Here is a 13719-nt window from a genome sequence, read left to right on the forward strand (position 1 = left end):
TTTTATCTGGTCCTATAACCTTATCCGGGTATGGTTTGAATCTCTGACATAAAGCACCCAGCTTCCACTGATATTTGTAATGGAACATTAAGGTTTAGCTGTAAAAACCATACCAAATGGTATACATGCATACGATGTTATTTGTATCAGCGCTTCCGTTATCTAATATACAGATAAGAATCCGTTGCAGGGAATTACGGAAATACTAGAATTTCTTATTTTGCATATCAATATTTAATTCCGAACTTGTTTCCGGCGATAAGCCGAGATGTAGACATTGTACAAAAACTCCCCATCGGGACGAGCAATTGCCATTTACTGACAAAATGATTGGTATCACGCGCTAACTAGAATATATAGGACATTTTATGTAAATTCATCGAATGCAGATGAAATACAGGAATGGTGTGCATAAATGATACAGATATGTATTTTTTTTAAAGTATAAATATGTATAAAATCAAGTTGGCATTATTGCACCCGTCTGATGTGCAGCAGGTTTTTAAAAATAAAATATATCAAATGATACACTATTGCTTTAAGAATTTAAAACAAGTTTTGTTTTTTTAATCTCATCAGTCATAAATTGATCTTTAGAAGTTGTGTTAGATAAAAATTATTTTTAACAAATACACTTCACATAAAATATTTTCATGGGTAAATATTTTGCAGGTGAGATGAAGCACAAAAACAAAAAAATAATGATTTGTAAGTACTCTCTACACACTGACTTATTGTGTGACATGTACATAATATTTTACACTGTATTTATTTTGTACCTTGAATGTGTGTCAAAAAACCACTTTGGCATTGGGATAATTATCCTGTAGTGTTCTGTAATGCTTAGATAGTCTAAACTGTTCCTTTCTGTCAGTAAAACTCGGATATTATTGTCTACCCATTAAAAAAATAAAAACAAGTAACTTGTGGGATAAAAGCCTCGCCAGCAAATTGCTATAAATTCATAGAGAGGTTTTCTTAGATTTCTGTAACAGGTCTGCAGGCATGGTAAAAAAAAAAGGACAAGCATACATACATGAATTGCATCTTCAATCATATTTAAATATATTTTTAAGCAGGCCATATGAACTTTAATTCAGGTGTACCGAGATTTGAAAGTAAAAAAAAGAAAAGATCGATAGATAAAATTCGGATTATTGTCCGAAAACAACTATTGTTATAGATATTGGCTTAGCAAACTCACTATCTAATATGTGTACCAACCATAATGCCAAACAATTTTGCAGTGATGTTTTTATCACTGTCTATCATCACCAATGTAACCTCTATAGCCGCCACGTTAAACAATTGGGAAAATCTGATCCATGATTTATGCATGTCCTTGTATTTATCATTATAAATATGAAAAGTAATTGATAAAAGCCAAGTAATTGATAAATGCCTAATTATTTTATGCTATTTTAAAGATAGGAAATGTGAAATGACAATCCATATAGACAGAAACTAAGGACATGTAATTCGACGAGTTGACAGATTATTGGGTAAACAGCTGACATGTCGATAGTGTAACGAGTTGATATGGTGGTTGACAAGACGACAGTCTGACAAGTCAACGGGTAAATAGGTCAACGGTTCAACAATATGATTAATAATTCAAGCAAGTTCACGAGGAAAATACCCAGACAATTTGATTAGTGGAGAGGCTGACAGGTCGACATTTTGACAAGTCAAACGGTTGATAATTCAACGGTTTAATTAATCGAAGGGTTAAAATATGGACAGTTTGACAATTTGACCGAATAACATATTGAAAGCTTGACAACTTGACTGGACAACGGTTTGTTTAGTTGACAAATTTCCCATGGCGACGGTTTGGTTGACAACTTGACAGATTGACAAGTTTTCGGGGTATTTGACAAGTAAACAGTTTAATAAACCAACGAATTGGTTGACATATCGACAGTTTAGGCAGAAGGGCCGTCATGTGGACAGGAAATAGAAAGGTAGAGGGGAAGACGGGTATCCATCTCCACATTTCTCATGATGTCGCGAAAAAAAAAATCCTGTGTATCATGGTCAATAAGGTGTTTAGCTACTTTAAGGAAATCCTTATCGTCCAATACCAAATAGCATTTATTTATTTCTAATTAAAATACATTAACTTATTAATAAACATGCGCAGTCATACCAACCAGGTGATAACACGAATCAGCATGTAGAGGAGAAACGGACAAAATTCATTCGAAACATTACATTCTTAGTCTCTGTCAGGACTGTCTAGGATGTAGAGTCATAGATTATGAATAATAAGTATTTTGAAAGTTGTAAGTTTCTTCGTATTACTCGAGATTTACGACCTTGTGTTTTAATTTTTATTCTTCACAATCTACTTTTGTCTCATATCACCTAAGTGCAAGTGAAATGTACATAGTGATTCAAATATGTTTATGGTTTTGTTTGTAATCGTGTTTGAGGGTCATGGTATCAAACTGGAAAGATTTACGATTTTGTCGTTCTTTTGTAAAATGATGTACAGACTATATTTTTCTCGCATTATCACCGGTGGGAGATCCGTCTGCCCAGTGTGACATCAGTCTGCCCGGTGTGAGATCAGTCTGCCCAGTGTGACATCAGTCTGCCCGGTGTGAGATCAGTCTGCCCAGTGTGACATCAGTCTGCCCGGTGTGAGATCAGTCTGCCCAGTGTGACATCAGTCTGCCCGGTGTGAGATCAGTCTGCCCGGTGTGAGATCAGTCTGCCCGGTGTTTTATCAGTCTGCCCGGTGTGAGATCAGTCTGCCCGGTGTGAGATCAGTCTGCCCGGTGTGAGATCAGTCTGCCCGGTGTTTTATCAGTCTGCCCGGTGTGAGATCAGTCTGCCCGGTGTGAGATCAGTCTGCCCGGTGTGAGATCAGTCTGCCCGATGTGAGACAGCATGTGAGATCTTTCTGTCTTACACTGTGTATTGCTACGCCGCTTTTAAACGCAAACAAACCTTCTCTGCTGTACGGAAATGCAAAATTATGGATTGAGATTATCCATCAAGTAATTGTTTTGCTTAATTAATTACAATTTATCATAATTTTATTTGTAAAAAACTGCCGTATGCTCTAATTTTGACTTACACTATTTGAAGTACGCGGAGGGACAAATCGAAAGTGATCTTTTGAACGTTATAACAGAAAGTTTTCAGACATCATTTTTAACGTAAAATAATTTATGCCCATACATTGATCTTAACAATTACCAATAAAGCCTTTTCCATTAATAGACTTAAATCTTTTGTTCCATCTATGAACTGCAGCTTGTTAATTTTTTACCTTAAAAAACAACTAAAAAGTCATAGACGAAATAATGTCATTTATTAATGACGAATCAAAAACTTGTACAAATAAACCACATCACAAACAGGGAGATCCCTGACAAAGTCAGTACTTAAATTTTATTAAAATGACTTATGTAACACGTACTGTAGGATCTCCCTTATTAGTTAAAAACACCTGAAAAAATAATGTGTGGAAATTGATTATTCATTATATACCGGCACTCACGTGGGATAGTGAAATTCGACCTCGAGGCCAAGATTCACGACCGTGAATCTTGTCCCCTCTAAGAAAATTTACTATCCCACACTCGTAATAAAGAATAATTCTACTTGTCTTTTACCATTTTTTTCTTCAACTGAATTATAACGATAGGGAAAGTTGATTACATACAAAAAATTATTGAACAATCCTGATGACGTCTATTATTTCATAGTAGTTCATACTCAAATGATATTATAGATTTCTGTTCAATCTAGTTAAAGCCTATTATAGAAAAAAACCGTGTATCATCAAATGTGTAACTAACATTTAAGGTAAGGTTTGCGGCTTGCATTTTTTAGAGGTTGTACCAAAGTTACATACCATTTTGTTCACTATACTAAAGTCTTTTTTCTCATGAAATTCAAATGAATATTGCCCGTCCCGTTTTATAACTACAAAAGGTCAAAGTTCATGATTTCCAATTTTCATTTTGATGAAATGTAAACAATTTCGTGAAAATATGTACATTTTATATGTGACTATTATGGGGTTTATTTATGCTTAAAATGTTCGAAAATAATATCACTATTAATATCATGATTCACTTTTATTAATTTCTGATGAACTATCTAAAAATAGAATAAAATGCAACAAAAGTCTTAATTTTGGACTACTATTATGTAAACGAAAACATCTTATTTGAAACCTTTCCAAGTCCACCGATTTCAGGAAAAACGTATCTTAGAATATGTGTAATCTGATGTTTCTAAAACACTATTCAAAACCATTATGATGCGGATTTCGTTTTCGTTGAAATTGATAAAATGCTTGTGTCCTCTTATTTTTTCATTGAAACTAAAAAACCCCGCGAAAAAAAAAAACCTGAAATCAATTATGACGTAATATAAATTTTGACGTCATAACTGAAATAAAGGGTAGTTGGTGTTACGTCACAATGAAAATGTGTGAGTTATCTCCCTGTAACCGCAAACCTTACCTTAAAAACTTAACACACTTGTAATTAAAGACTAAATTCTGCGTCATATTTCTTGGTAAGGAGATTAAAGTAGTGCTATTAAATGAATAGCGACCATGACAAACCCTTAACTTAGTTAGAGCCTCATAATTCAATATCCAACCAATTGGCGGTTTTTGATGAAGTGTGATTTAGAATAATGTTATTCTTAGCTCTAATGTCATGTTAAGCCCACGGGTACCAATAATTCTACGTGAAGAATGGTTCAGTTCTGGATACCTCACATTACTATAAAAATCAGATGTAGTCTGCATTTAATGGTGATATATGATAGCTTTATTTAAGGACTATACCTACAGCAATAATAGCAAGATGATACTGTAATCTCTAGACTAATACAATTTCTTACTCATAAGATCTAATCTATCTGCCCCCTTTTTGCACTTGATTACATATCATCTTAGAACAATTTTACTCAGTCCTGAGAAAATTAAGTAAACTTTAGTTTTCTACAACAATAAATACAATCTAAAGAACCTGGTAATTTAGACCAATGATTTTCAGAATTGTCAGTCCTGATTGCGACCGAGAGAGAAATGACCACGGGCGGTCGACAACTGGACTTGAATGCCCCCTGTCAGGAATATTGATATGTATTGATCAAAGACACCGGAGTTTAGCCTTTCTATGTTCACGTACATTATTGAGATTTATAACAAATTTTAAATACATGTACTTCATATCGTTAAAAATGCATTCCAAAATTTTTGATACACTTGCTATAAATGATGCAGAATAAGATTAAATTTACAGCTTTTAAATTCATTATATGCAGTTGCGTAGGAACCAAATTGAAAGGGGGGGGGCTAGACTTATCAAAAATCTTGACAAGCAAAATAAAAAGGTCTTTGGTTATGGTTATGTATAACTTTGCACAAAACTAGCGCCCCCTCCCGTTTCCGACGCCTATGCGATGTTAAGAAATTTGTCCATTTAATCCCCCCCCCCCCCCCCCCCCCCGCTTTCAATGTATTTGTCAATGTATTTGTTTGGTGTGTCGATCGGTAGAGTATTGTCGGATCAATATCCATCAGGGATGGTTTAAACAAAGAAGATGGGCCATAATGATTTCGAAATTATGAAGTCAAAGGCCAAGGTCAATTGCATATCTAACTACTACCGACATAAGACGATAATGTCCGCTAAATATCATGAGATTCATTCGCGGAATAAACACCAACATCGACAGACTGGTGTCTACTACAAGGTATATGACCCTTAACAATTTTAAGGCCAAGAGGTTAAAGGTTAAGTTAAGAATCAAGGTACTTTGAACATAATATAATTATGTACTTGTTTAATTGTTCATTAGCATACTAGTACTTGGTTTGTATTTTGTTTGTGATGGCTTTTTTCGAAAGTTTCTTTGATTTTTTTAAAATTCCTTGAGAAAATTTAATCAGTGTGTATCGTGGTATGACCTGTTATACATGCCAGTTTTACTAAAGGTCCCAGAAGTCTAACTGTTTACGTAATTTGCAGCGGCGTTAAAGCATGCGTGCAGTTGAAAGCTGCTTTGCAAATATTCGCCTTTGCTGTTCGCCCACATTCTTCACACTTTCATTAGAAATCGTTTTATGACTACGCGCAGTGGTGTGCAGATAGTCAATATAATGTTTTATGAGACAGAAATTAGTTGAAATTATTTTTAAAATGTTTTATAAGCCAAAAGTCATAAAACGGACGCAGCGAGGAGGAGGGTGCCTACACGTGCGGATCGGCGTCATTTGACGGCAACGTTAGGGCACTAGCATCAACTACTTAAGTGTAAATAATTTAAACAGAAAAAAAACCTTGCAAAACATGCTAGCCCTCTAGTGAGGAAAAATATCATAGAGGTTTATGAATGTGTCAATTATTAACCAAAATAATGAAAGTTTGGTAAAAAGAAACTAAAATAACCCGTTTAGCCACAACATTGGAGTGGATTCTTAAGATTTTCTTGACTGTTTCGACTTGCTCAGGAGGAGAGTATCTGTTAGAAATCAAACCCAGTAAGTAATGGAGAAATCAGTAAAAAAAAAAGTTATCTTGAATAGGATCTGATGAAGATGAACCGTCTGTAATCTGGCTAGCAGAGCCTTATACTGGAGCAGGCAACCAAAACGGATCGACAGGCTTAGTGATATGGACAGCTGCTATTATTTTTGGTGATTGGCAATTCGGTAAACAAAATTTATCTGCCGTAACATCACCTCTGTGTGATGCAAAAATTCATCTTAAAGCTCCGATGACGCTAAGGGGCCACGAACCTTATGAATGAATCGACCGTGTGAATATGGTCACAGATCGACAGTTGTAACGAGTTGGTCATTTGCACATACATGTATATATACTTGGTCCCAGCATCAATTAACTATGTATTTCATCAATATCTACCCATTTATATGTATGCTGTTGGTAAATGGCGATTTTGTCTGTCCGTCTGACTGTGTCGCCTAGGTTACGATGCTCTCCGGTATATATCCAGAAGAAACATTTCTTTAAAAAAAAAAGGTCGTGTCGCAGATCAAACTAATTCATGCATCTGTTTATATACATTCTAACCTCTTGGGAACAAGTTCTTTACTGATCATTAAATAGCTGTAGAAGTGATCGCTCATCTCAAAAACTCTGTTTGACAGACACAATAGCCTCACCGGAAACCCACCGCAAGTCTCGTATTTTGAACATTTTGCTGAGCTTTTTCATTCTCATGAATAATCCTTACCCTTCCTGATCAAACGACTCCTATAAGCGTGTCATCATATTCAGTTACACGTTGCTGATGCTAATGCTTTTGCTACTGTTTAACTTACAAAATGGGGATCGTAATGGAGTTCTCGATAAAAGAATGTTGTCTTTTTTGGTCCGATATTTCTTGATGACAAATAATCGTACAAAAAATATATAACTTTAACAGTACTTTACGCATTCAAAATGTGTTCAAAGTACATGTATGTAAAAAATTGAACGGCAATTTACGAGCTCAGGAGAGTTTCGGCGCCCTGTGCATTTCTTACATTTGCAAAATGAGAGGATCACCTACATATATATATATATATATATATATATATATATATATATATATATATGTATATCAATCTACAATCACTTTAAGTTTCACGTCTTTACTTGTAACATTAATATACTAATCGAGGAGTTATTCTTCTAAAATTCATCTATTTCAAATAACATATAGCGCCTTCGATGTTTTATTGATACTAAATTAAGTGAAAATCGGACCAATCACAAAACTTGCAATTAATGCTTCTGCATGAATCTATAAAAATCACACGAATTGTTTCATAAACCAAATAAATCAGTGAGTTTGCCAACGGTAAGTAAGAAGTTTCGCTCATAGAATCAAAGTACTTGATGTACTCATGGGTGTTAAGCTTTCAATTCAATGAAAGACATATATCAATTTAAGACAGCTTTTCAAAAAATATGTAATAATTAATATATTTTCCGTTATATAACGCACACGTTGGATGCATTATATATCAACTCTACTCTACCTCTCTAATAGTCAAGTACCTAATAGTCAATGTCCAGAAATGTCGCGGGGGTATTAAGGAAGCATATGGCCAATATGCCGTCTTATTTTGACTGTTGTATTCAAAATCGTGAAATTAAATAATTATATTGAATAAGATCAAAAACTTAGTATCATCCTTTAAAATAGATGTCAGTGCAATAAAATCGGGTAGTACATCACTGCCACATTGGTGCATTATCACGTGACAACTATAAATAGCTTACGTATATTCCTTAACATAAAATGTGATAGAACAACACTACCCCGCGGTTTCCAAAATAAAATAAACATACGAAGTGAAGGCAAAACATCTCAGTTTAATCAAAACCGCTGCTAGAATCCTATGTTTTTCCTTATTAAAAAGTTATTCATCCGGTTCTCGTAAAACCTTCCCAACTTTTATAAAGTTTGCACGGAAAACGGCAAATTGCATTAAAACAACACACTACATGGGATTCTAGCAGCACTTTTCAATTTAAACATCGATCAAACTAACGATACGTATAAAATTTAAAGTTCAATATACACGGGGTAGTGTTGTTCTAGTCAGATTTTTATATCGTAAACAACGACAGAGGAAAGCCTGGCCAAGAAATAAAAGCAAATTTACATACCTTTTAGCGAATGATTGATAAAACTAACATCTCCCCCAGTATTCTTATGTTCAATTCTCAATAAATCACACCACAATACTTTATTAGAGTTCTTAGATTAGTTATATTTTGAATGTGTTTACCATGCTTTCCGATCAAATTCACACGACATTCAACTTTTAGTCATGACGTCATCAATGTGTAAATCTACGTAATACAAACTAATTTCTGGCAAAAATTATCTTCAGTGTTTTTTATTTGTTTTTGGTCTACGTTTCGTTGCTTATATATTTGAATATGTACATAATATCTAAGATTTGTGATTTCACGGAATTACATGTAACTCAGATTCCATATGCTTCCTTAACACCCCCGCGGTGTTAATAGATCGCTTTACTGCAATACCCACGATAATGCTCACACATTTTTCAGAACCCATAATGTAAAAATTCTCAGTTTTTTATTTAAACATATTTTTTTTTACAAATTGTAGGATGAAAACAAAATATTTCATAGTGTTTAATTTTATAAGTGAATGCATAAACTTGCATAATTATCATTGTGGTATACACGAGTAAATTAGTGTAATCACTAAACTAATCAGTACCCATTTTTACTGGTATATGAAATCACTGCGATGTGTCTGCTTGGCGGTTATGGAAGTGGTTCACCTCCTAAAGGACAAAACTTTCAGCCTCTGAGAAAATTCGGAAAATGATCCCAACATAAGCCTACATTAGCGAAGGGGGTGTTGATTGTATAATACGGAACTAAAGCTAGATATGGTTTCCATAATCAACACTAATTTTCCTGTAGAGTTACAATTCTGTGGTGTCGACTACTGTATCCAATTTTCATCAAAAGACAATTATCCATTGTTTGTTTTGCTTATAGTCATTTATAATAGGTTATGGCTTCTAAGTTAAAGGTAATTTCGGGACACGCTTTACTTTGTAGGAAAATTTGTCTTTTTTTTCGTTGCTGTTCGCAGTTGAACATTCTTTGGGCCACATCAATAACGCGTTAATTAAGACTTTAAAATCGCACTTTGCAAGGTTCTACACAATTATTCTTGTATATCGTACGTGTACATAAACAGTTTTATCTTTACTTGCGGCAAAATTTGCTTTTTAAGGTAATTTGTTGTTGTTGCAATACCTTGTAATTACAGGTATCTGAAAAGAATTTTAGAATTTCTTTTCTCTGCATTTATATTTTGTTTATTTTTTATGCGCTGATTATTGTCTGAATGTTTTCTTAAATGAATGACAGTTCTTAGATTATCCCACATTACTGAGTCATAAAAATTATCAAGAGGGACCCAATAGAGAACGCCAGAAAATAGAAGCAGAAGAAGTTGTCTTTGCCGGAAAACATTTTTATTAATTCTTTTGAAATCTGATTGCATTTCTCCCACCTGAAACTACAAAAATGAGCAATCTTCTTTCAAAAATGAATCAAAAACATTGAAATTTCTAGCCTCAAAAAAAAACGAGAAACATTACGAAATTGATACGTCCTTAGGTGTTTAGATACTTCAACTTCAGACTTAAGGTATTTGAAATAATTGCTGATTTGGCTGACAGTGTGCCTGTAGAGGGCGCCTTTGACTATATTAATACCACGTCAGATAAATTAAAGAAAGATGAAATGAGTTACATATCAGCATTTAGCGGATGTACCAGGTAGCATTTCATTGCTCTAAATGGACAATTTATGATGATTATTTTTGGATCAAAGCTGCCTTATTACAAAAAGGTTCTATATGAATGTCATTTCTCTTCCCGTTTATCACTAGTAATGTTACGGAAGCATACTAATTATAAGTATAAATCATCAATTTGATACTTACTGCTGACCCCCCCCCCCCCCCCCCGCCAGCGACACCAATTACTTTAACGACAGTAAATTACTTTGGTTTTATTTTGTCCTTCATTAATTCCTTTGTTAGGGTGATTTCTTTCGGAAACAAGGATCTATGGTTCTCTTCTGTTCAACAAGCAACTGTGAGAGATCCTACGTCACGTGATGCTCTAAGTAACCACGCCGTTCTGTTCTTTTTTCAGAGCGTTATATTCCACGTGGAGACCCACCCTAAGTACCGGACCTTTAGGCAGTGCGTGACGTTCAACTTTTTCCCGTCACACAACCACGAGCTGGCCTACAACCTGTTCAACCTGATCACCCTGTATGCCTTACCCCTCTTGATCATCACCACCTCCTACTCGCTCATACTCTGGGAGATCTCCAAAAAGACGAAGCAATGCAAAGGTAAATATATAAAAACATTGCAGAGGTAAACCTTAAAAAAGAATAAACAACGGAAAGGTAAATCTACCAAGTAACACAAAGGTAACTCTCCAAACAAGCCCAATAACCTATGTAAAGGTCAATGTTGTAAAGGGTTAACATCGAAACAAAGCAAATAACCTATGTGGTATGTAAAAATCAATGATGTAAAGAGTAAACCTCCACACAAACCAAATAGCCTGTGTTAAGGGTAACCTCCAAAGAAACCAAATAACCTATGTAAAAGGTAAACCCCCAAACAAACTAAGTAACCTACGTAAAGGTCAATACTGTAAAGGGTAAACCTCTAAACCAACCAAATAACCTATGTAAAGGGTATCCTCCAAACAAACCAAATGACCTATGTAAAGGTCAATGCTGTTAAGAATTAATCTTTCAAAAGCATTTCAAACGTAAACCCACAACAATTACCAAAACATTAAATTGGTAATTTATAAGTTGAAAGTATCATTTAATCTTACAATAGTTAATATACTCAAAATGCGTGATGACGTTTATACTGTTCTCCAGGCGAATGGATTGGCTAAGTTTATTGTCAGAAAATTGAACGTCGCATATTTCGAAAGCAAACACAAGGGGAAATACCATGTTCACTGAATGTAAATATAAAACAATTACTGTTTTATTTTCTGTACAAACAATACATATGTACTCTTAATGGAGGGAGGCGGAACCTTTGTCTGGAGGACTATATATACCTTACTTATTACATAGTCCCCTTTTAACCTGGATAAGTTGTCGCCATCGTATCTACATAGTTACAAAAAAATATATAGATTAATGTATCAGCAAATAATGAAACACAGCGAAAATGTGCTACCTAGTCAAGACAGTTGTTCACTGTTTGCTCTCTCTTGAAACTGATGGAACATAAAATTTTGGGTTTATGGCAGAAACCGTGTACCTGCAGAATATTATGACAGCTATCATTTGTAGAAGTGCATCAGGCATTTACCGGCCCGATATGCAGGGGCAGCAAAATTCCTTTTATCATTACCGAACTCCCCAAGTTTACGACTTTAACATTACATTTGTCTATTCCCGCTAGTGTGTCAAGTTGTTCTACTGTTGTTCAATCGTCAATTTATGACTCAAATTCATTTGTACTCGAGATGTACGGATTTTATGTGCAAAGCTTGAATTTTAGGGCAAATTGTTGCATTTTTTGCGGGTAAACGGATTATTTGGAATTTGAGTGGAACATTTGCCTCAGAACGCGCTAAACCAATCGGAACTCCTAGCTAATTTTCCATTACAAAGCAATAAATCAGTCTCTTCTTTTTTCCACACCTGTGAATAGTTTTATACCAAAAAGAAATCATCCGTCCACTTTTTGCAAAAGACAATACTAATCTTTTTATAAATGGGTTAAATGCTGGCGATGTTGGGTTGATTTACTACTGCCCCGCCGGCTGTTTTCGACTTCATTAGCCTTCTACCGGAAGTTTATATTTCTTCTCCTTAAATAAAAAGACTTTATCCGTTACGCAAAAGAAGAGATGACTAATGAACGCAGCTTATTATAGACATTAATGTACCTGAAGCCGACAGAAGACGAAGTTTGACTGATAGCAGTGAATTACTTCTGTTGCAGTTCTCTCCGAATGCTTCTACGATTCAACAAAGATAGCATTGATTAAACCTGTAAGAAATAATTTCGTGCCTTTGTACAGATCACAGTCGAAAAGCGAGAGCGATATCTTTGGTTTAGCACATAGATTGGCTGTACCATCAATCAAATTCTGTGATATCCTTTTATATTTTTTTCAGAAGAAACGAAATGCCTTTCAACTCGGTCGCGCCTGCGTCGCTCCTCGGTTGGAAACATGGAGAGAGCACGAATACGAACTCTGAAAATGACACTTGTGATAGGTAAACTTAATATCATTGTCTGAATAGTTGTAAAAAGCATGCATACCCACTGTGAACATACATGGCCATGTTTAAATATAAGCTAATTCCTCATATACTGTTAATATAAGGTGTGTATATGTCATGGCTTTTAGTACGAATGCAGGAAAACATATCATGTATGGAAATGTAACAAAGGTCTATTAGTTAGGGGAAAATTAACCCGTTATTGAATTTGTGGCCTTCTTACGTGTTAGCCGTAGGGAAGTACCCATAGGAATAGCTTTTTTATGTAGATCAGCAATTATCATAAACACTTAATTGTCACTTAATATTTCCTTCCTACATTTATCTTTATTTTTATTTCTGGCAGTCAGCGTGTTCGTGATCTGTTGGACGCCATACTTTGTTCTCTCGGCTTGGTGGTGGTTTGACAGGTGCGTATACGTCACTTCCGGTCTAAATTTTTTTTTTAAATTCAAGATTGATATGTTTCTAGAAAAGACCTTATCTTACATCTTTAGCTTATACCTGCATTATGAATTCACTCCAAAACTAGCTGCCTTTCGCTAGTAAATGACGGATTAAGATTTCAATAAATAGCTGGATTTGTCTTCCGCCCCTATGTTACATTATTTATACTTGTCGATTGAGTGGCTACATTAATAAAGCCGAACTCTGTGGGTGTCAGGAGATGATTTAGCATGACAATGACCTCTTAATATCTTTAATCAAGACAGAGTCTTACATTGGCAGAGTCTTCATCGGCAGAGTCTTACATCGGAGTAAAATGAGCGCGATCCTTTGTGTTTGATTTTCTCATTGCTATCCTTGAGTTTGTTGGCTCTCTGAAAGCTCTTTGCTAACATGTTTACACTCCAACCCCAGTATCAGGGCCTGATGGATAGTTACCCGATGGGTG

At 35.0% G+C, this 13719-nt stretch overlaps 1 protein-coding gene across 3 annotated transcripts in view; it reads left to right on the forward strand.

Moving 5' to 3' along the window:
- The window catches only part of LOC128178389 (adipokinetic hormone/corazonin-related peptide receptor variant I-like), a 44798-nt gene that overhangs the window by 28165 nt on the left and 2914 nt on the right, over positions 1-13719 (forward strand). For all 3 annotated transcript variants that reach the window (XM_052845525.1, XM_052845524.1, XM_052845526.1), the window contains exons 2-4: positions 10703-10907; positions 12717-12818; positions 13171-13234. In XM_052845525.1, the coding sequence (XP_052701485.1) occupies positions 10703-10907; positions 12717-12818; positions 13171-13234 (371 nt within the window). The remainder of the gene's footprint in view (positions 1-10702; positions 10908-12716; positions 12819-13170; positions 13235-13719) is intronic.

The sequence above is a fragment of the Crassostrea angulata genome, chromosome 3 (assembly GCF_025612915.1).
Source record: "Crassostrea angulata isolate pt1a10 chromosome 3, ASM2561291v2, whole genome shotgun sequence".
In the NCBI taxonomy this organism is placed as follows: domain Eukaryota; kingdom Metazoa; phylum Mollusca; class Bivalvia; order Ostreida; family Ostreidae; genus Magallana; species Magallana angulata.